Source organism: Oxyura jamaicensis, chromosome 28 (genome assembly GCF_011077185.1).
Source record: "Oxyura jamaicensis isolate SHBP4307 breed ruddy duck chromosome 28, BPBGC_Ojam_1.0, whole genome shotgun sequence".
NCBI classification, from domain to species: Eukaryota; Metazoa; Chordata; class Aves; order Anseriformes; family Anatidae; genus Oxyura; species Oxyura jamaicensis.
Window position 1 is genome coordinate 135,825 of NC_048920.1, and position 23,732 is coordinate 159,556.

The 23,732-nt window shown below is 45.4% G+C and overlaps 1 protein-coding gene and 1 long non-coding RNA gene across 3 annotated transcripts; both read right to left on the reverse strand.

The window, feature by feature from the left end:
• Nucleotides 1–3,628: 3,628 nt before the first annotated feature.
• LOC118179258 lies at nt 3,629–6,207 on the reverse strand. Its single transcript, XR_004756411.1, has 3 exons — nt 4,333–6,207; nt 3,921–3,931; nt 3,629–3,662 (listed from the first exon to the last, which is right to left on the reverse strand). It is a non-coding gene; the product is annotated as an uncharacterized LOC118179258 (long non-coding RNA).
• Nucleotides 6,208–8,089: 1,882 nt separating this feature from the next.
• On the reverse strand, nt 8,090–19,935 carry LOC118179114 (guanine nucleotide-binding protein subunit alpha-11). 2 transcript variants are annotated; one of them, XM_035348194.1, is made up of 7 exons: nt 19,718–19,935; nt 19,421–19,605; nt 17,594–17,748; nt 16,421–16,549; nt 14,966–15,095; nt 14,048–14,201; nt 8,090–12,407 (listed from the first exon to the last, which is right to left on the reverse strand). In XM_035348194.1, the coding sequence occupies exons 1-7, from the start codon at nt 19,767–19,769 to the stop codon at nt 12,217–12,219; spliced, it is 996 nt and encodes a 331-aa protein (XP_035204085.1). In that variant the 5' UTR covers nt 19,770–19,935; the 3' UTR covers nt 8,090–12,216. The 2 variants fall into 2 exon arrangements, with proteins under 2 accessions (XP_035204085.1, XP_035204086.1); XM_035348195.1 differs by having other exon boundaries at nt 19,710–19,743.
• Between the last annotated feature and the right edge of the window lie 3,797 nt (nt 19,936–23,732).

Below are 23,732 nucleotides of genomic sequence, written 5' to 3' on the forward strand. Positions count from 1 at the left end.
CAGGAATGCCTGGGCTGCAGGACTGCTCACACCGTGTCCCTTCTGGTGCCCTGGGGGAGGATGAGCCTTTCCCATGCCAGGACAGCCCTGTGATGAGCCTTGCCAGTGGCCACCTCTTGGGTGGAGGACAGCACGAGCACCAGAGCCAGCTGGAGTTCAGCTACCCGAAATTCAGGATGCAGCCTTTCAGAGAAGAGAAGGCGCAGAGGCTTCCTGGAAACCACAGCGCCTGCCCAGCCTACCTGGAAGCAGAGGACCCTGTGGGGGTGCTGCTTCGTTTCCCACCCCATTTCCCACCCTCCCAGGGCAGGGAGCATGACAGAGGAAGCAGGGAACAGGATGGTGGTTTGGGAGAAGGAGAACCCCACACACCTGGCATGCTCAGAGGGCTGACTGCTTTGCAGGAGCTGCACCTTCACATTGCACTCTGCACTGAGCAGCTCTCCTTGCAGCTCTCTTCTGGAGTCAGATCACCAGGCCCTCCTAAAGGAGAAGCCTGGTCCAGCAGAGAGGCAAGTGCATTGCCAGACAGACAGCATGAAGGACACAGCACCAGACTTGACTTTCTGTGATTGTCACTGGTGTTGGAGTTGTCCGACAAGCTTCATGCCTTTGATTGCCTCCTTTCACATGCATATTTACAGTACGTCCCAAGGCAGGCACACGCTCATGCCCCTTGATGTCAGTACAAATGCAGCATCCTGTAGGATTATAGCATCAGCATTTCAGTCTTTCTTGCACATTTCAACTACAAAAAAAATTAAAACATCAACAAAATCAAAATTCCACGTGTTTTCTGGGCATGGGTACCACAGGGGTGCAGAAGAGATCTAAACCTATTGTTGTTCCACGTGGGTACCACCAGCCCAACCCAGGAGGCAATAACACTGAGCTTGGGCACAAGCCAACTGCACAGATTCATTTAGGAGCAAAGGCTGTGGTCCCAGTTAAAGCCAGACATTGTGGGCAGTGAGAGCATCGACCCTTGCTGTCAGCAAGAGGACAATGCAGCACTTGCACAGCACTGAGCACAGCTGGGCCTTGAGAATAGACTGTAAGACACTGCTGCAATACGTAGTTTTATCTCAGATCTCTGCCTGTCCATAAAAGGATAAAGTCAATCTGTAGCTATAAAGGAAACGGAACTTGGAGTCCCGCTCCTGTCCCCATGCTTCAACCATATTGTCATCCTTCTCTTCCTACAAGCCCCTGTAATTTGTGATAACATCCAACCACTGTACTGAGGCACAAACTCCACAGAAGCAGCCCCCATTTCAGTGTTTCAGAAAAGAAATCACACCCAGAGATTCAAGAGATTTGTATGCCTAGTTGTACTGGAAACAAGAGTGAAAGATACAGGTATTAGACCATCAGCAACCCATAAAATCACGGGGGTTTCTCTGCTGCATATTACAGTATTGGCCAAAAGCCCTGGTGACGGTAATTCTGCCATGCTCAGTGCTGTGAGTGCATGCAGAAGAACCAGTCCTCCCTCTGAAGATGCTGAAGAAACATGACAAAAGACAAGAGAGGCTTAGGTTGCTGGTGGCAGCTCTGGTTGCTGTGTCTGGGCCCAGGCAGGTGCCCACCAGAGAAGTCCTGGCAAGCACTCTGCTGCATGCAGGCGTCCCTCAAGGCACTCCTAGACATTCAGATCCTTTTAGTGAAGTTGGCAGCAAAGAGAAGAACCACCAAAGCCTTGCGTTCAGCAAAGTTTCACAGAATCACAGAATTGTAGGGGTTGGAAGGGACCTCAAGAGATCATCAGGTCCAACCCCCCTGCCAAAGCAGATTCCGTAGAGCAGGTTGCCCACGTAAGGTCCAGACGGGCCTTGAAGATCTCCAGAGAAGGAGATCCCACAACCTCCCTGGGCAGCCTGTTCCAGTGCTCCGTCACCCTCAGCGGGAAGAAGTTCTTTCGCATGTTGGTGCGGAACCTCCTGTGATCCATTTTTTGGCCATTGCCCCTTGTCCTGTCCCCACAAGCCACTGAAAAGAGGTTGGCCAAATCCCAATGTCTCCAATGTTTCTTCCAATACTTTGTGGTTTTGGACAAAAATTAAAGACCCCCTCTTCTGAAACTGAGCTTAATAATATTACATCTGAAGGATATTAATCTGGACATTTGGCAAGTGACCTAGCAAGAGGATGAAAAGAAATAACCTTCTGTCTGATGCTTGGGATTTCATTGACAAAAATAAAATAGAAGGGACAAGGAAAAGCCGGGTCTTCCAGGTCCCACTATGTTTTCAAGTTTACTTCACAACAGCTGATCCGGAAAAACCATTTTGGTACATCCCTAGCCATAATGTGCCTCTTGTTACAGAAACAGCAATTCTGTCTAAGTCACAAGTCTGTCTGTGCCCTGGACACATCCCTAACCCCTGAGGAACACAAAGGCCTCCAGCAGCTGGTGGCAGGAACCGAACGGGCAACCCTGACCCACAGCCGCAAGCACCTTCCAGCCCAGCCGCTCGCTGCCCCAGCAGCTCCACGCTCACGTGGTGGAGGTGAGAGGTGGGCGAGGGGGAGAGGTCTCCGGTGCAAGCAGGCGCAGAGCCCCCCCAGCCTCTCACAAAGCTCAAAAGGCAGAAATAAAACCACAAATACTTTTTAAGAGAAGACCTGAGATCGCAGAAGCGCAGGCTCTTCCTACCAGTAAAAACTGTCAGCAAAACTCTTCAATTCTCTACAGAATTGCAGGGGAAAAAAAAAAAAAAAAAAAAAAAAAAAAAAAAAAAAAAAAAAGTGAGGCAGCTTTTTGAGGAGGCTCTTGCCCAGACGCAGCAATGCACGCATGGTACACCGAGAACTGAGGGGGGGGCAGAAGGGGAGCTGAGGGCTCCCCACCAGCGCCTGCCTCTCTTTGGAGCTGAGGTCACTGCCACTGCTGGGGCAGTGAGGAAGGACGTGATGGAAGTGACGGATATGGCACGATTTACACAGAAAAAAAGGGCAGTCCAAGACCTACAGCTCTGAGGTCCCAGTATGAAAACACCAGCTCCATTCCCTTGCCTCTCCCCCACCATGTGGCTTTCCAGACATAATGATTTTGACTGGGATTCAAAGTGAGACGGTGGTCAAACTATGTCCAAGCAGGGGGGTGAGGAGGAGCTCTGTAATAATCTTCTATTCATACCGATTTCCTGTGCTGTTAGTAGGGCTGGTTCCTCTCCTTTCTTTGCTGCAGACAGCACGCAGCCACTTCAGGCTCAGAGCTGGGAGGCACAGGAACCCGTTGAGCATTGTGCTGCAATGACACCACAGGCCACAATGGGAGAAAATCTGAGCCTACACACATCCGCAGAGCAAACACTTCGCTTACACTCCTTGGTGGTGCAGCTTTTCTCTGGCCTTAACTCTTGCTGTGCACTTGAGGGCTTTCAGCTGGGATAGGAGAGCCCTGGCTCTCCAGGCACAGAAGGAACTTGAGTTAATGAGATAAATGCAATGCGAACCTGCCTGGCTGGGGCACGGAGTGGGGTTCTCAGCCAAGTGGCATGGATGGTCTAGTAACAGAAAAAGCAGTCAGACAGCTGAAGAAATTAAGGCAAACTGGGGGGGAAAGAGGCCAAACCTGCTTCTCTATTGCTAGAGGTACTGAGGTAGTTTTGTATCACGCAGATTTTGTATCACGCAGATTTCAAACATGGTAAAATTACCTGTCTGAATTTAAGAAGAGTTTAAGAATTTAAACTCTTTGAGCAAGAGGATTAAAAAAAAAAAAAAAAAAAGAGATTCAAAACTCTTTGAATTTAAGAAGAATTTAAGAGCCTGTCTGAATTTAAGAAGAGATTGGACTGTGCACTTAGTCACATGGTCTGAACTTTTGGGTAGACCTGTGCGGTGTCAAGAGTTGGACTTGATGATCCTTAAGGGTCCCTTCCAACTCAGGATATTCTATGATTCTATGATTCTACCATTCTTCTAACTGCACAGAGAGGAGGGAGGAAGAAACAAGCCTGGTTAAAGCTCAGGAATCCAGCATACTTCTTAAGATTAGAACAGAAAAATGATATTCTAAAATCAAAGACTAGGAGTCAAAGTTTAGAAAACTACCAACAAGCGCATCTGTCTTTGTGAATCCCAACTTCAAAAAAGTTTTGATCAAGCCTAATTTTACCAACCACCTCTTATTCTTAAACCATCTTAAGCCTGTATATACTTTACTTAGCAGTCTACAACTAAAGTTTCTTGACTGCAGAAATACAATTGCCTGAGTTTTTAAAATTTAGCAGCCAGCTTGAAGTTCTTGTGTTAACACACAACCCCTGATATGTTTTATTTTTCAAGATGTACCTCTGGGGAGCACTCATTTTTCCTTATGCTCACCTGTGCATAAAGGTGACTGGTTAGGCCCTGTGCAACACCTGCAGAAACATTGAATACATTGAATTTACCATTCCTGGTACTTTCCAAAACTTGTAATTCAAAAACTTGTCAGAGCGCCCCTCCCCCCCCGCCGTTTTGTGACCAAGGAGCCCCCAGCCACAAAGGTACCGCACTCCTGGCTTCGGGTCCAGGCAGGGAACATGTGCTGGGGGTTTTCCACGTACACGCTGCCCTCTTCAGGTTCACAAGCTGCTCCGTGCTCTCCAAGGTTCTCTGAGAGAACTCCTGAACTGACCCAGCCTTACATCTATCTAAAAATCCTTTTCAACAAAGCAGAAGACTGCAGCTTGGAAGTAAGGGAAATATCTGTCCAGCGTGAACAGAATAAAATGTCATTTGAGCTTTATAAAGCAGCACTGATGCCAGGGTTCTGGGCCCAGATGGGAAAGGCATCCATTTCCCCTGGGTTTCTTTACAGCATTTAACCTGATCGGAATCAAATGCTGCAAAGCATAAACTGAGCTGGGATGTTTCTAAACAGAAACGCCAATGATGTCCTCACCCAACAGCTTCAGTAAGGCTCCTTGAAGAGCAGAGGCAATCAGCCATTCACAACATTTGAGACTGAAAGGCTGAGCCCCTGGGAGGGAGCACAGGGACCAGTGCAGGAGAACAGCATTTCAAATGCTTCATGCAAATGCCTTTCTTTCATGGCCAGGAGCTACATCTCCACACCTGAGATGAAGGCAGGAGCAATTCTTGAAGCAGTGCAGGAGTGGTGAGTGGCCACAGCTGATAGCACCCAGCTGGGCACACGGAACAGCCCCAGCCTGCAGCCACAGCCCCTGCTGAGCTACATCCTCCCTCTGCCACCCGGGAAGCAAGGTCACCCAGCAGCTTTCACGCAGCCCAAATGCCAGCCTTGTCAGGTGGTCTGCTTTGGGAGCCGGGAACTGAGTGTGCTCTGAAGCCTTGAGTTCTCAACCCAGGGTGGTACAGAGGTCAGAAAAGTTGCTTGTAGGGGCTTAAATTCCTTGTCAGACTGTGTCGCAGAACATAAAACAGCAAAACCAAGCAACTAGACCTGACTGATATGTCTGAGTCCACAGGCAAGAGATCATTTTAGAAATTGCTTATGGTGTTATTTTTTTGCTGGGAAGCTACTGACATATCATGCAGAGGAAAATACAGTTCATTTTCAGCTACCCTAACAAACCAAACAGAATGAAGAAGCTTCTGTCCAAGGTGATTTTTGCAAACTTTATTTTCCAACTTTTTTTCCCCAACAGTTCTTACTGCTTTGGTTGCAGGGACATCGTCACCATAACTCTTTTAATTAAACAAACAAACTTTTCTCCACCTGTATTCCAAAGCACTGCCATCCAAAACCAGTTGCTGTGGTATTTATTCAAATGCCCTCGCTCATCAACAGCCTGGTTTCTGTTATGGTGTGACCCTTGGCCTTCCTGTATTTTCCTCGAGCTCTCTGGAGCTCACCACAGTGGCTGCAACGCCTGAGAGAAGCAGGCAATGAGACTGGAGACAGGACCCAGCAGCCTTCAGAAGACAAGAGCATTCACTAGAAGCCAGGAGTGCTGGACCAGGGTGAGCTGGACAGGGCAGAGGAAGCTGAAGCACAGGCAAGAGGCTTAATTGCTGCTTTATAAAGCTCAGACAACATCTTATTCTTCTCACACTGGACAGGTGCTTTCCTAGCTTTCCCAGGGGAGCAGATGTAATACTCAGAGAAATGAGCTTTCTCTTGCTGCAGGGATGATGGCTGTCCAAGAACAAGGCAAACCCTGCTTTCTCCTTCTCTGTCCTCTTATTCTGTGTATTTTGGATATGAAAAAGATTTAACGCATGAAGCCCACCTTTGTTCAGCATCCCAAGGAGCCACTGTGCTGTGGGCAGTGACATCTAATGGCCAGGCCTGGAGCAGCTGGAAGCACCAGCAGAACTCTGCTCCCAGGGCCACCAGAGCTTTCCAGAACACCCACCTGGCTGTCGGCCCCATCCCAACAGCTCACTTTTCCCCGGTGCCCTGCGAACAGCTGCAGGACAAGGCCGTGTCCTCGCTGTAACGGCTCCCCACCCTGCTCCTGCCAGGGCTCCCCATGGACCCACAGCGCAGGCTGGGTGCTCCCAGCCCCAGGGCACAGCTGCTGCGGCCGGCCAGCTCCAGGGGCTGCAGAGGAGGCGAGGGGCTCACAGCCGTGCAGGAGGAGTTGACCCAGGCTGTATCTGAGGGGCCTTGGGAAAGGCAGCAACTGTGAGCAAGCCACAGGGTTCGTGCTGCCAGTGGCTGCTCCAGCTGCCTCTTTCCCTTGGCCATGCCAGGCCCGGCAGGGACCTCCCTACTGCAGCTGTCCTGAGCAGGCTCCAGTGCTTCAGAGCCATGGCAAGCATGGCGCACCCGCACGCGTGGCATGGCCAGAGGCTGCTGAGGCCACAGCATGAGGCCTCTCACAATCAGCTGGGGATGTCCAGGTGTAAGAACACGGAGCTATCAAGAAAAGCATTGTACACTCACAGAACCACAGAACTGTAGGGGACGGAAGGGACCTCGAAAGATCATCAGGTCCAACCCCCCTGCCAAAGCAGGTTCCTCAGAGCAGGCTGCCCAGGTAGGCGTCCAGACGGGCCTTGAGTATCTCCAGAGAAGGAGACTCCACAACCTCTCTAGGCAGCCTGTCCCAGTGCTCCGTCACTCTCACCGTGAAGAAGTTATTTCGCATGTCGGTGCGGAACTTCCTGTGTTCTATTTTGCAGCCGTTGCCCCTTGTCCTATCCCCACAAACCACTGAGAAGAGGTTAGCTACATCCTTCTGTTTCCCACCCCTCAGATATTTGTACACATAACCTTAATTAGAAAACAGAAAATGAAACCACTCACAAATGCCTGCCAGTATCACAGCCAGAGAGACTGGTGTGGTGTTCCTCAGTAAAGATGAAGCACAGCACCTCAGGCTACCCAGCATCTGCAGCTTCAGCCATGCATTAAGTTACAGAGAAGGGAGTAGGACATCCTTGCTTGCAGCTTCCTGAAAACCCAGGTAACCTTACGCAGAGGAAGTTATGTATTTCCACCCACTCCCAGATTAAATAATCTGAAATTTCTGTGGAATGCTGCTGGGGAAGGAGAAGTAATTTCCAGCATTGCCATCCCAGGAAATCGCTTTGTGAAAGCTTTTACAGTCATCCATCTCTCGACCCTTAAAGGGAGAAAAATAAGCAGTGTTTCGTATTTCAGACCTTGTTTCTAGCAACAAAAACTGGAAGCAGGTATGATCCCACCAAAGTTTCTCCTATAGGCAATACATATCCTTTAAGAACTGTGCTTGAAAGGGGCTGACACTACAATAAAAGGTACCAGCAAACACTGACAACTCCATAATTGCACTGCACTAGGATTTTTATCCTATATAGTCAAGATGCCACCATGGCATCTCTATATTTTGAAACCCTGGTCAGACATTCTCCAAAACTGAGATCTATTATTTGTACAGTATGTTGTATATTACATAGTAAAATGCATATTATACTTCGTATTTGCCAAAGCAGATTTTGCTTCTGTGCCTCGGAGTCCTGATTTTCTGAACACGGACAACACTGCCAGCTAGGAGGTCAGCGTGCTTCATGCTGAGATGCCCTGCAGGGCACCAGAGTTGTCTAGCCAAACAGAAAGAGGGGAAGAAGAGGAAGAGGAGTGAAGAAATACATGCACGATCACCACGGCTTTTAGGAACAAAATTTATTCCAATTTCAAACAGAGAATTTATTTCAGGAGAAAGATATGAAAATCAATTTCCATCAGATATTTCTGTAGTAAGGGTTGGTGCCCAGCAGTCAGAGTTGGATCATTCCAAGAAACAATCACACTCCTAGACTGGAATGAGACAGTTTGGAGCCTGAATAGAACCTGACACTGGGCATCGTATTCAGAAACTCCTTTACCCTACCCTCTTCCCTTCCCCCACCCCAACACGCACAACAATACATGCATTGCAAATGACAAGGTTTAAAAACAGCATTTTATATAGTATCTTTTTAAATAGGATAATGTTTAAATTGTCTTAAATCAGGATCCTATAATATACAAGTATAACCAAATAATTTCCACCACATTGGCACTTGTAAAGAGTCTCTGGCACTACTAAAGAAGGGGCATTGGCACAAACCATACTTAAAAAAAAAAAAAAAAAGGGTGCTGGATAACACACTTTATCTCTGCTGGACTCTAACAACCCGGGCTCTGTACAGTACAATACAATGGTCAGCACACTCTGGAAGTTTTTTTGTTTTTGTTTTTGTTTTTTTTTTTTCTCTTCTGTGTGTGTGAGAGTGTGTTCTCTTTTTTTTTAAAAAAAAAAAAAAAAAAAAAAAAACAATAAAACACATGAATAAAAACCATAGTTGAACACAAGGCCAACATTGCTAGGAAGCAACAACAGACCAAAGAATCCAGCTCCAGGAAAAGGGGAGACGGGGAGGAGGGGCTGGAGCAATCTGACACGCCAAAGCAGGAAGGAACTGCTGGCTCACCAGGTAGCCAATCCACACAGAATGGTGCAAAGAAATGGTATGGTCCTCTCCTCACTGACTTCAAGTTTCAAACTGGTTCAAAGTACATTGGTTTCTTCAGCAGAACAAAAATAAAAAGTGCACAAGGAGCAGAGGTTAGCCAAGAGACCACTTCCTCAGATTCTAGATCCCCTAAAAGAACCCAATGCCACCTCTTGTCTGAGGTCAATCCGTTACCTTGACCCATGGAAAGTTCTAACTGGCCTCACTTTCCGAAAAGATGATATAGGCAAGTTGGTTTAAGGTTTGGCACTTTCACTAGGGCAGGCATTTGCCAAAGGGCCAGCCAACAGAGATGTGAACCAGTTCTGCAGGAATGCTTCACTGGCCAAGCCGGAGGCACACAAGCTACTACCTGCTAGAAGCATGTGCCAGCACTGGCATCTCCTTTCACACAGTACAGACCACAGACAACTCCAAATTGTGTGTGCAAGTCTGACCCATTCCTCCCCTAATTCAAAGCAAGGTTTCGGGAACTCAGAAGTCAGCCATCACACAACATTCGTCCTTCCCCTTTGCAGTAATCATCATGACACCAGGTCAGTTACCGGGCCAACAACTACACCAAGCACCTGGTCAGCGAGGTACAGCACACACCTAAACCTTGTGCTGACAGCCTCCCGCAGTTCTCTACCACATTGCAGATCCACTCTGCAAGAGACAGAGAAGCAAAGATCCCTCCCCCTCTGCCAGGGCAACAGCTTTTAAAGAAGAAGAGCACACAAAACCAAAAAAAGTTTCTGATTCAAGTGGGAAGTACCACCATCATTCATCTTGGAAAATACTTCTGGCAAGTTATTTCCAAGAGCCTCTATTTCTCAGTGCCAGGCCCATTGCTGGCAATAGTTGTAGTGTGAACCATTTACATGAGGATCAAGGAAGCAGAAGAGACTGGTGCTGCCATCTGCTTCAGATGAACAGCATTTAGAATACACGTAGATGACTATAAACTCCTCTTTATAGGACAGTCTCTACAAAATGGACCATTTTGGCATAAAGACAAAAAATGCAATAAAATTGATGCAAAACTGTCTGACACACGGGAATCCCTCTCATTTCTCCCAAATGTTAAATGGAGTCCAGAGCATGGCTAGTCTAAAAAGGTGCTGTATTCCCCTCAGCATCACCACTCTGCCAGATTGGCTCTTCAACTGTTGGTCCCATGGCTGCTGTTCCAACTTAAGCTCTCTGATCGCACTTGGCAGAGCTTGCTTTCTTCTGTAGTGCTCTGAGACATGCAGAGGCTTCCCTCAGCTATTCTGGACAAGAAGGGCCTAAAACTAGAATTACTCAAAATAACATCCCTCCAGATTTTAGTGTTCTAGATCAAAGCATCTTAAGGATCTTGGACAGTAAAGATCTACTCTTACACAATGTGCAAAACACTGATGTAGTGCTCTGTCTACAAAAGAGACAAAATATCAACAGCCCCCTTCAACAGTGCAGTTCATTTAATCTTTATCTACCGGCAGCCTACTAACCTTCAAGGGGGCAAACAGGTTGATCCAGAGAATTTGGACCCAACGCTACTTTCTGGAATTGAAATAGAAGCATTAGTGATAGCTAAAACACACATGTCCAGAGGTGGGTCAGATCTGTTTCCTACTCATTCCTTGTCTCGCCTCTGCAGTTGTCATCCAGGCCAGCATTATTCATCATGTTTGTCCACTTGCCTTGGTGCCTGGGAAAAGCTGTCTAACGTGCAAAGGCTCCACACCTTTCTGCTTAGTGGATGGAGTTTTATTTGGCATCTAGAATCCAGAATTACTTCCACCCTACCTTCCACTCGCACCAGCAAACCCTGCTGCCTCTGCCTCTACTCTCCAGCTAAACAAAAGTGCAACCACAGTAGGGCTTTCTGGATTCCATAGCAGCCACATGCTCCAGCCACGACTACTGTAACTTGATTATCACATGCACCCTGGAGCAAATATGTGTGCAAGTCCTCCAGAGAGGATCCATACTTCTCTGAAGAGAAACACAGCAGCATGTGCCTCGGGGGAATGCATAAACAGGAAAGAGAAAGTTGCCACTCCCTCCAAGAGCTATCCACAATCTTTTTAAGTAAGAACTCTACCTATGTCCTGAAGTCTGTGATCCACCAGCTCTGGTCCTTCCTAAAAATCTGCAAGCTGGACAGGACTGAGGAGTTCTTACAAAGCCATTCAACACACTGGCACAAAATGCAATAAAACAAGGCTTGTTTGCTACTAGCAGCAAGAAAAAAACTAGAGGGTGGCACAAAACTAAGATTTTCAATCCAGCCAAATTCTGATGTTTAATTGCCACTATTACTCAGTGTGCTTTTGACATTTGCTGCATAGAGAAGTTGCTCACTTGATGTCATGTACTCTACTCAACAGAATGGAGAGTTACTCTCCGCAAACTGAGCCTCGTGTGTGCACATGCACTTGTGGTGTGGGGGGATGTGTGTATGTGTGTGAAAAAAAATAAAATAAAAATAAAAGAACAATTACAGTCAGGCACTTCCCCAGGCTCAGCAGCTATTGCTCCAAGAGCGTCCATCATTTGTAGTCCATGAGCAAAATACAGCAACATGTAGCAAACTACATATAGAACATCAATAATTTAAAAAAAAAAAAATCACAGTCTCCATACCTTTTATAATTGAAGAAAAGATAGCTCAGAACTAGAACATATAAAGAATGGAAAAGTGATGGCTTTTTTTTGTTTTGCCTTTTTTTTTTTTTTGCACAACAGTTGGAGAACAATTGTTCTTCCCCAACATTTCATCACAGTGAACCATGGAGCGTGTCCTGGGGAAGGGAAGGGAAAGGGTGGGAGGGAAGCAAGCAGGATTAGCAAATTACACCAGAGGCACCCTATAGCACAAGGCAAAGGGACCAGTAGCAATCCACACTCCCACAGTCCAGTGAATTCACAATCTTGGCTGGAAAGTTATTTTTTCTACATATACCATGGGAATGAAAAGGAAAAAAAGTGGCTAAGCAACAAAGGAAAGCTTGAGATGAGACTGCCTTAGCTGTTTGGCAAAAATTAAGAAGTGAGCAAGGTGCTGAAGAAATGAGGCATATCCCCGTTAACTGTGAAATAAAAGCAATTTGTTAAAAGTATGAAATCAACTACTCTGTGGACAGAGACATGAGACTCCAGGATAACACTGAGCACTTGCCACTCCACAGATCAGACAATTTGCAATCATTACATCATCAAAAATTAAAACTTGTTTCCTGTCATGTTTAATTTTTTTTTTTTTTTTTTTCCTCTCCTGTCTTTTCTTCACAATGAATCCTCTCTAGGGGCAAAGAACAGAGCAGGTCAAACCAGGTTGTATTCCTTCAGGTTGAGCTGTAGGATGGTGTCCTTGACAGCTGCAAAGACGAAACGGATGTTTTCTGTGTCTGTGGCACATGTGAAGTGAGAATAGATGATTTTATCGCTGTCTGGATTTAAATCCACAAACATCTTGAGAATGAACTCACGGGCTGCCTGCGCATCCCTCTGTGGGCCTGCAGCAAACAAAGAATAGTTAACAGAGTTGTGCTAAGCACATCCCCTGGTGTGAACCACCAGAATAACTACTAGTACACTTTTTCTTATGGGTTCCATGGCTATAAAGAAGAAATTTAGATCACTTATTGTATAAAAGTCCTAGAACCTGAAATATTTTATGCTTTTCACTTACCTAGACCAAAATCTACAAAAGGCGTTTTTCTGACATTGAGAGTTTTGCCAGAGACCAATGAGTTATTTCAGACTGCACTTTGAAATAAAGAATTTGGTATAACCCTGTTCATGCTGCTTTTGCTAGATAACAGAGACAGATACTTGATACACGTAACACAATTACCTCCTCTGGTGTTAGGATCTATATTTCTCCCTAACATATAAATGGATTTTATGCTCTGAAGGACACAAGTGTATGTTAGGTAAACAAAGGTTATCTTCAGCCAACTCTGTAGTCTGGCTGGTCAACTGAAAGGAGGTGAAAAGTGGAAATTCTTGTCACTATTTACTTCATATTGCTTACAGTTCCTCAGAAAAGTCACCTCTTCTGAGTCACCATACTGATATTCCTTTCACAGTGTTCTCACATTCTCCATGGCAAGGACCATTTCTGAGAGGTGATCTGATGGGCTACCTCCCACTCATGAGCCATGCAGCATTCCTGGAACAGCTACAGCAATTACCGAGATGAAAAAGGTGAACGTATATGGTGCTTCCTAATGTTGCTATCTTGTCTCCAGCTGTTAAATTATATTAGAAATATGTGCTATTCGACCAATAGCCATACACAGACCGTGTAAAAAAGGCATGCTTTCCACCACTGATGATTTCAGAGTGCCTGCGCTCTCAGACAGTAGGGGGCATGAGACTACAGAAGTGCGAGAAAACTGATAAGAAGCAATTGCATTTGTCATTTAAAGGAAGCAGGCTGTTTGCAAAATGGCAATTCTTCCTTCACCATTTTAAGAAGTACATAACAACAGAGTTACTACGTGACAGTATGGAAAGAAGCGTGATGCCTGACCTCATTCTCCACTATGTTCATTTATTTTCAAGCCTGCACAGATGTACTACCAGCTGACTTTGAATGTACTCGTGTAGAGCTGGAAACGTCATTTTGACTAAGGAATTTTGTTTCAGATGGTAATTTCTGTTTCACATAGATATTGTTTTTCTACAGCCGCAGACAGCTCCCTATTAAGAACTGAATGCTACCTGAGATTTTTCAGCACCAACATGTGAACAGTTATTTGACCAGTCAGGTTCTCAAAACAAGGGCTCAAACTGCCTCTTGGCTAGCAGGTTAAGATGCCCAGTATGCCAGTGAATTATCACATGTTCATAAAATAGGTTATATGCACAAGCATCCAGGTAGTCAAGTTCCATCATTTAACACTTTAAAGCACATATTAATGGAAAAATAATTTTTAATTCATCATCTAGGAGAGGTTCATTAGATCAGATCTGTTATCTACGTATGATCAGAACATTTTTGTGACATTTGCTCATTGTTGTAGGTATTCCTTTTGAAATTAGGAGTTTTTCCTCATCTCTAGATCTGAGTTTCTTTTTAAAAGAAATCCAACCAAACCACCCCCACTCCTCCTTCTAAATTTAGTGTTCTTCCTTAAAAGCCACTCACCATCAAACTCTGGGAAATAGTCAACAAGATGGGAGTACAGGATCTTGTCTTCCAACAGATCCTTCTTGTTCAGGAAGAGGATAACAGATGAGTTTTGGAACCAGGGATAAGTGATAATGGTTCGAAAGAGAGCTTTACTCTCTTCCATCCGGTTCTGAAATAAGAAAGAGCAAGCAGTTTTCACAGTTGAGGATCGAGATGCCTTTCTGCTATTTGCACGCATAGACAGATCTACATTGATCTAGCATCTCAGATACTGTACACAGAATATTTTGGTCCCGAGTAATTCTGGATCAAACTGAGCAGGTAAACAGAGAGCAAATGCAGTACTGAATGGATTCAAGTTTCATTTAATTGGCAAGCCGTTAATATTAATGGACTTTTACAAATCATTTTACGCTTTGTGCAGTCACATGAGAGGCCTGGCCATGGTAGTTTGTGAGCTACTACCTGTTTTATGTAGTAGAAAATAATAACTACATTCGTCTTATGGAATTTTTGTTAATCTCTTAGCAGGCATAAAACTCAGTATTGCATCTTCCAATAGACCAGTCACTATCTAAAAAGACAGCAGCCACAGCACAAAGGAATTCAGGTGAGGAAAAGAGGAAAGCAGGAATGGGTAATTTTATGAGCATCCCTTCACATAGCACAGTACCTTCCAAAACACACAGGACTCTGCAGTCACAGAGTATTTCTGTATCATTTGAGAAGTACAGATAATTTGAAGGTACTATGCATTCTCCGCCCTCAGGGGCATCATCATCCATTGAGGCTCATGTTCTGTTCACAATAGGAAGAACTGAAGGCCAAAACCAACAATTCTTGCTAATCCAGCACTTTGGTACTGACCTCCAAGAAGGCAGAAAGACCTCCTTTCCCACCACCCTCCTGGAGGGCTCCCACTCTTTGGCTTACCTCATTATCAGACTCCACCAGAACTTGGTCATATTCACTAAGTGCTACTAAAAACATGATGGAAGTCACATTTTCAAAGCAATGGATCCACTTCCTTCGTTCCGATCTTTGACCTCCAACATCCACCATTCTAAGGAAGAGAAATACATACAGTGGTGTCACAGAAGTAGCTGCAATTTTCTATCTGAGTGCAGGGGACCAGCATACAATGACAACAAATGCCACCCTTTACCATTCATAACCTGGCACGGGGATGTAATAACACGCGCTTGCTAACAAAGCCATGAAGTTTACAAAATATCCTGTTCCAGAAATAAGTCCATCTCTTCAATTTGATATAATAACATAATATTATATTCAAATTCCAAATATCAGCGTTACCATTTTAGTTGCACTCTACTCTGGTTTGTTAAATAGCAGCCTTGGATCTGAAAAGATAAATCCTTCAAAACTCTGGTCTGTCAAATTAGCAAATTATTTTTTTTTCTTCTATTAAAGCATCTGCTTGTCTCAGAATTTCTCACAGAGCATACTTTAGTAATGCAACTTGTCTTAGCATGTGCTGTGTAACAGTTACACACCTCAGCTTCTCAGTTCTAAGTACCACCTGGACAGTATGCTAAAGTTATTTTGAAACCTTTTACCTGTTTCATAGGTCAGCAAACCAAAACAGGGAAAGTAACTTTTGTAAATCTGTAATTGAATGGATTAAGGGGCAGGATGAAGGCTTCTTTATTCCTCCCTTGTATTATCACTACTGCGGTAGACAAAGGAAGGGAGTAGTAGAGAAGCAGGAAAAAAAAATGCTTTGCAATAGAAAAGCATGTCATTGTGCCCTTGTATACCATGCTCACTTCCTGGCTTAAGCCTCCAAATAACCATATATTGCTGCAGCAGCATAGGCAGCAAGTTTTGGTGCCCTATTCTGAGGGCACAGAAAACCATCTCTGAAGGCTGATACTAGGCATCACATACAAGAGAGTTTGCACAAAAAGCAGTCTTTACTTGAAGGAGAAATAAACAAAGTTGCTTGAGCAAAGCATTTTGAGTCAAGCACCACCAAGAGCAAGCTCACCACCACCACCCCAGCCACTCGCTGACTTAAGCTACCGACAGTTCTCTCAGCTGCCTTACAAGGCACCACTTCAGCCTCAGGTGCCAGCAAGATAATCCTTCCCAGGAAGGACACAGATTCCTGCTAAATGGTTAGTTGTGCTCTAAAAAGTCACATTCTGTTTTTTGGTAAGGAAAAGCTCCAAGCCAAAACATCAACTTAAGCTAAAATAAATGCTACACCGTCCCCCTCAGCAGGTACTTCACAACATCAGAGCACACAGATTCACTCAAGCCTCTCAACTCTGCGTCAGGACACTCTAAAGCAATCCAGAACTCATCTTTCCTGAAACTATATAATTCCTCTCTCAGTTCAGTGTAACACAAATACACCTTCCGTACCTGAAGATAATATTCTCTAGGTCAAAGGGGTATTCTATGATACCGGTTGTAGGAACTCTAACACGTAGCACATCTTGCTGAGTTGGTAGATATCCTGGAGTAGCGATACGATCCACGTCGCTAAGATAGCTAAAAGAAGCACATTTTTTTTTTTTAAAAAAAAATAAAATAAAAAAAAAAAGGAAAAAGAAAAGACTACCTTAGGTTGCAGCACAAATACACAAATTTAAACACTGTTACATTAAGTCTTTGCCTAGCATACCAAGAAAGTCACTTGAGCCATTTCCAAAATGCAATGTGAAAAATAACAAAATATAACTTTGGGGAACAGTAATTCACCTGCCAACCCTTTTGGAGGATAAACAGGTACATTAAGAACAACTTTATCAACCCTGTGTAGGTGTGTGGAAAACAGTTTTTACTACAGAAAAGGTTTAAGTATAGTGGATGCTTATGTTTCAGAATCAAGTTTCACCTAAGGCTTTCTGTTATTGAAGAATTTATGTTACAAGGCACAGGTAGAATTTTGCAGGTAAAATCTTACAGATCTCTACCTAGATTTTGTCAATAACAAACCCACAAGTTACAACACTTCTGCTGCCTATGAGCCAGGGACTACAAAGATGGCATGAGGTAGGGATTCTAGCCTCATGTGTACCTAGAAGCAGACGTGTGAACAACTGCCTTTATCACCCACCAGAACACCTCAAACCCATGTGAGAAGTCACTAGTGGTAAAGAATTTCCAGATCTAAACCTGTCCCAAGACAATCATAGCCTCCCCCACCTCCTGCAAAGCTCTGTGCCTTTCTGGAGCCAGATTCAAACAAGTTTGTTACCTGTTACCACTATTCTTTCATCATAACTTTTCCTACGGATACTTCTGGCTGATAGAGGCAAACTGCTTCTATCAAATGCTTATGATTTTTATCCCAATATATGTATCCAGCAGAGACCATGCAACTTGTTTGAAACACATAACAAGACTGATATGCCTCAATGAAAAAGTACTATGTATTTTAAAGTAACTATGTCATGGATCCACGGCAGCGTTCGCATCCTCTGAAACAAACTCTAGGCTTCAAAATAAAAAAATAAATAAAAACAAGGATAGTCTTTATTTGTTATAGCATCGCTAGCACCTACCAGTACCCACCAGTGGTTAAGTACTTACTATTTAGCTGAGTCAGAAAGCTGATATTCTCTTCTCCTGTCATAACACTCTTGTATTCCAGGGTCATTCCACAGTGTTTTAATTGCACTTACGTAGGGCTGCTCAAATGTCATGACCTTTTCTACATCCACTTCCCTGATCAGGACTGCATTGGCCTGAAGATTGAAAAGCAAAAACCAAAGCAAAAGAACTCTCAGATGAACTAAGTCCCTGTATTACAACTTCAAGGATCCACGCACTGGCTGCAAAGACCAGAGGAACAATGGTAAACTATACAAGGTAAACTATACATCTGAGACATCACAGCTCCAGTTTTCCTAGAACTGATATTAAATGGAGAAATTAGACTTCAATAAGGTTGTGGGGGTGTATTTGTTTTTATAGCAGATGTCAGCAAAGTTCCACCAAAGAATCACAGGCTCCTTCATAGAATCAACTGCGAAATGGCAGCAGGCTTCACCTATCAAGATGGTGCACACCATTAGATCTCTGTGTTTTGAAACAGCTTCCATGGCAGAACATCCACTGCAAAGAACCCCTGACTGTCCAACTTCTGAGGAGGCTAAACTACATTTGGACAACAGGCTGTTATCCTGGGTTTCTTGTTATTATTATTATTTTTTAATGCATTTGAATAGAAACAGAGGCATTGTTTTAGCATACTTCAGCCACAGTCCCTTCTGAAAGAGAAAATAAAAACGGCCACTCTACAATCTATAAGCAAAGGAAGGACTACAGTCATCACAGCTGCCATTGCATCCGTGAAGTTACTATCCATGCAAGGTTGCTTTCTGAAATCTTTGGTACACTTGCAAGAGGAAAGGGCTTCTGCCTATACTAGAAAAAATAAAAAACAAAGCCAAACTCTGCACTTATCGTAAGTGAAACGTGACAGACTGTAGTCATCAAAGTGCCTCTGCCATGCCTCAGGGAAAGCACAAGTGAGGCAAGCTTCCTTGCACCCTGCCTACTCTCAGCACTAATACTGCAGAGCCTCTCTAAAGTCAGAAAAGGTTTTCAGACTTGAGGACTCCTGGTGTGACACCCAGTCCCTATGAACAGTTAATAAAAACCAGCTCCTTGCTGTGTGACAGAACAGATAAAACATGATTCCACTTAAAAATATTAGGACACGAGGCATTAAAGAAACAAAACACCAAAAACCTAATCTCTTTGTGCACCCTCAACACCCCCCTGCAAATAACTAAAATAATTTAGACCAGATTTAGCTGAAAAAATTATCCCTGGACCCAAGGCTGGCAAGCCAAACCACAGAAATGTGATTCAAGCTGAAGCTGAGACCAAAACTCCTCAAGAAATTTAGGACCTTTGGTCAACGCTTATCAGAAAAACTGATAGCTTACAGTAACAGAGATAACTTAAAAAGAACGTGTCTTTCGGGTCCAGCATATATTGTTAACTTCCAGTTCAGGTGCAACTAGCAATTCACATAGTGAAAACCCAGCACATCTACAAATACTGAATCCTTTAAATAAGTAAACAGAGCCCATCTTCCTACCTCATGTTCCTTGCTCCCACCACCCACTATATGCAAACCATCCCAAGGAGAACTTAATTCGGACAAAAAAATGACTCTTTCCCCCAAGCAGAAAGTTGCTTTATCCCTCAACACAACCTAGTAAATGGAGTCAGGTATCAGCAAAATATAAAAAGCTGTCCTTCAGCACACACACCAAAAAAAGGGGAGGAAGAATTCAGTGAGGTTGAGACTGCAGCGCAGAAGGGCACAAACAAACAGGAACTCACATGTCAAAACCCAGAATTCCCACTATCTAAAAGCACATGCAAAAATTGTGAGAAACTTACCTTGTTCTGTTCATATTTGTACAGAATCTTCAGGGTTTCCATGGCCCTGATCATGGACTGCATGGCAGTGAAGATGTTTTGATACACCAGCTTGGTAAAACCCTTTTTGTCCTCTTCAGAGTAGCCTGAGCCATGAATTATACGCATTTGCTTAATGAACGTGCTTTTTCCACTCTCCCCAGTGCCTACAGGACGCAAGTGAGAGAATTAATAGCCGTTGCAAGCAAGGTTTGCTACAGAAGACAGCAAGCTTACATCCCATCTCACCTCAAAGTCCCAACTGCTGTACCCGAGCACCCACTGCCCATCCAGGCACTTTTCTAGGGACTTTTGGAGCACCAGAAGACATCCTGGATGGCCCTGCTCATCCCCACTACAAACCTAGGAGCACGGAAGGCAGACGTCAAGACGTCTCGTCCTTTACGGCAGCCTCCAAAAGCACCTCGGGTACTTATTCCAAATCTCACATTACAGCCACTCCCCCAGGGCCTGCGTCAGGAGGCCGGTGCCCGTCACACCTGACCTGTTCCCAGATACCAGCAAGATGCTGCAGCCCCAGATGTGCTCCCAAGCTGGGAAATGCCGGGCTGGCAGCAACCAGCCTTCTTTGCTGCCTTTCACTGCCATTTGGCACCCGCTGCTCTCTGCCATGCGGATTACGCACCTTTCTGCGGAAAGGAACTGAACACAACAGGAAAGTCAACTCCAAAGGAGAACAGAACCCAAGAAGTGACTTGCTTGCCCAACTGACATGAACAATTGAGTTGATGCATCTGCCAAGTAGCTCACACTACCATACAACGAAACATAGCGTTTGCTCTTCAGGACTGAAACAATAACCCTCGCCACTGCAAGACAGAAAGCTGGGGGCAATATTCTGCCACAGAAACCTCCGAGGCCGCTTGCAGCCTTTGAACATTGCAGAGTTAAGTGCAGCGACTGAGAGAACAAGGAAGGATGCTGCTTGGCTTGCAGCTGCCCTGCCCCAAGCTGCCAGCAGACTGCCTGGTGTGGCTGCGGGCTTCTCGCCGGTGTTTCACGCCCTGGAAGAGCTGGGCCAGGAGAGCAGGTGGAGGGCAGAGCGGGCGCCAGTGCCAGCGCCTATTACGCCTGCTTCCTGCAGCCCACCAGGCAAGTCCCCCCGCTCCTGTGGGTACAGCCACAGAGGAGCCTCGTTTAACTTCTGAAGGCCGACAGCTCGTAGGAACAGCAGGAACTTTATGATGTGGTACGTATAAGGTACGTCATCGGATGAAGGGTTCCTTAAGTATAAGGGGAAACACCATTGGAGCAAGGGATCGTGCCCTCATACAGGCTCGCTACATCCCCACCTCAGCTGGCGTTACGGGCAGTGCCTGCAACTTGCACTGAACACAGCACCCAGTACTTCTGGGCAGGGGCGCGCAGCCTCATCCCGGGTGCCACTGGAGTCCTGCGCACTGCAACCAACACCACTGGCGCATCTGCGGAGAGCTTTGTTCAGTCCTGCACAGTTTTCTATTGCTATGCAGTGCGTGTAACTCAGAAAGCCGAGCAAGTCACTGGGAACAAGAACTAGTGCCTTCCCCCCCGGTAAGGGACGAAGCCTTTCCATCTCCAGGTATGAACCCCCAGCAGAGCCCCCGCACTTCCCAAAGGAGCCACCAGGCACTCGCCTCACACGAGGGGACCAAGCGGGTGGCCAGGACCTTGCGCAGCACCACGCAGTCACTACTCGCAAGTGCGTCCTCAGTTACTCACATTTATAGTGCCAGGCTAAAAGGCAAACAAATAAATATGCTCAAATAGAAGCAGCCAGCACTCAAATAGAAGCAGCGTGTTTAAAATAAACTCTCCCCATCTCCAAGAACTGACAGATTTTTTGTCAGCCTAGTTAATAATAAATAATGTTAATTTCTAACACCGTTAGCACACAGCAAACCCGTCTCCATCTCAGACAGAAAGCTACACCACAATGGGGGAAAAAACTGGAAACTGAAATCTTCTGTGGTTAAGTACACTGTGGTGAGAAATACTTCCTTGTCTTTTACCACAACGACCAAAACAGAGAAAAGAAAAAAGTAGTGCCTCAAAGCGCTCTGATAATGAAAACATAAAACAAACCTCAGTGCTAGTCATTTAACGGGCTTCAGAGCTTGAAAGCCCAAATGCAGATTCATCCTGTCACTCTGTCATCATCCGTATTAATACTATTTTATTATTTTTTAAAGGGGAGTCCTGTTTTTGTCTAGACCATGAATACCGAACAGCACTGCACCAGAACGTTATAAGCTCCAATGAGTGTGGCCTCCTGCATTTATGAGCACAATAACCTTATTTTTTGTATGACAATGGGGAGACAAGGAGATCGTTTGAACTCACCACTTATTGTGTCAACATGCAAAAGCATCAGTTTCCCATAAATTACTATTGCCCCCCAGTACCGGTCAGACACCTGTACATACATTTATTCAGCCAATGGTATCCCAGGCTTAATTGCAAGAAAATCCAGGGTAATTTTATATAAAGTATCCTTCCCCCTTGCCAACACGATAAAAAGACCAATGACTACCCTATACCAGAGGCCAAGGTACAATACCTTGAATTCAAATTTCTTATTACCGGGTTCATCCTGAACAGCAGCATTATTCTTCACTGCAAGTTTCTGTTTTAGGCTTTAGACTGTAACTGGGTGTAGAAGGAGAAATTAACAAGGCTTCGACAATGCAGAAACTCCCTCCATGCACGCATCTCTTTTTACAGCTTTGAGTATTTGGAAAAGCCCTCTCACGGATATAATCGCTAATATTTGTGAATGGAAGAACTCCACGTAATAACAAGACAGAAGAAATCCACAAATCCCTACAAGCAGCAATGACATCGAAGAGACAGAACACCCATTACCTGCCACAACTGCAGGTGAGCAAAGTGCAATGCTGCATCCAGTGAAAAGCACCCAGCAAACACAAAAAAAGGCTTGTCTTTCCAATCACTTCCTAAAACTAGGAGCATCAGTATCTCATGTAGATTTTGTTTTGTCTTATTTTTGTTTTTTTTGTAAATCTAGTACTGAATTTTATTTAACTGTATCTTCTAGAAAACAAACAAACAAAAAAGGTTTCTTGAGCAACTTTAGTTTCTTTTCTGAAGTGAGATCTTTAGATCCAGTGGGATCTTCTTAACCCAGATGAAGCCTATGGCTCCAACCTATTTTGAAACAACTGCTTCTTTGGGATTGCTCTGAGGAAACAGGAAAGCAGGAAACCTGTTGCCTAGCTTGCAAGAAGCCTTGCAGAAATGGACATAGCATCTTCAAAGACTACAAACTTCAAGCCCCTGGTTTTTACCTTTCACCTAAAGAACAGCAATGTATTAACTGCCAGGGTTACCTTCATACCTCGTAAGACTCCAACTCATGGTACGAAGAAAAGTCCTGGCTTTCACGTAACAATTATCACCATACAACATGTCAGGATTAGAGACATCCAAAGGACTGGGCAGGCAAGGCCTCACTTCACTTACGTGGAATTTTACATCTGCTTTTCCACAAGAATCAACTCAAATCCTCACCTGTACCTTATGGGCTTGCTCACTGACTACAGACCCAAAGCTGTAGACTCATGGTGCACAAAGCAAATAAATTCAGTCTGTCAGACCTGCCTCACATCTCAGAGACGAGGGGGTATTTAACCAGAAAGCAGGATTCAAACATGAGCACTGGTAAGTCACAGAACCTGTGAAAAACTGTTACTTGAGTTTAATTTGAGTGCTACGTGGACACAAACATCGCACTCACTACTGAAGAAAGACATCCGTGCCTGAAACCTTAGTTGGCTGTCCTTGCTGGTGGTTACCTGTCCCCACAGACCCAACCCCGACCCACCATCTGCCCGCTGCGGAATGCTGCTTCCACCCAACACCGGCGCTCTGCTTCCGACGGCAGCGCCGCGCACTCCTGCCATTTCCTCGCGGGGCACGGCGCTCGCACGCGCTCACCACTTCGTCCCTCTGCACTCGCTGCGCCAGTCCCTGGTGCCCACGAGCCCTGCCGTGGCAGCGTGGGGAGCCGCGGGCCCGTTTCTCCCAAGCCACCCGATCGAGGCCAGGCCCGGCCGACGCCACCCGGAGCGCCGACCCCGGCGGCGGCGCCACAAGGGCTGGGCCACTCGAGGCCGCGCTCCCTCGAGGGCAGCCCCCACGTGCATGCACCTGCCCGCGGTGCGGCCTCCCCGGCGGCTGCCGCCCGCCTCGAAGCCGCCGCCGGCGGGGAGCGAGCGGATCGCGCCGGGCGGCCAAAGGGCAGCCGGCGGCCGGGCGGCCCCGGCCAAAAGCC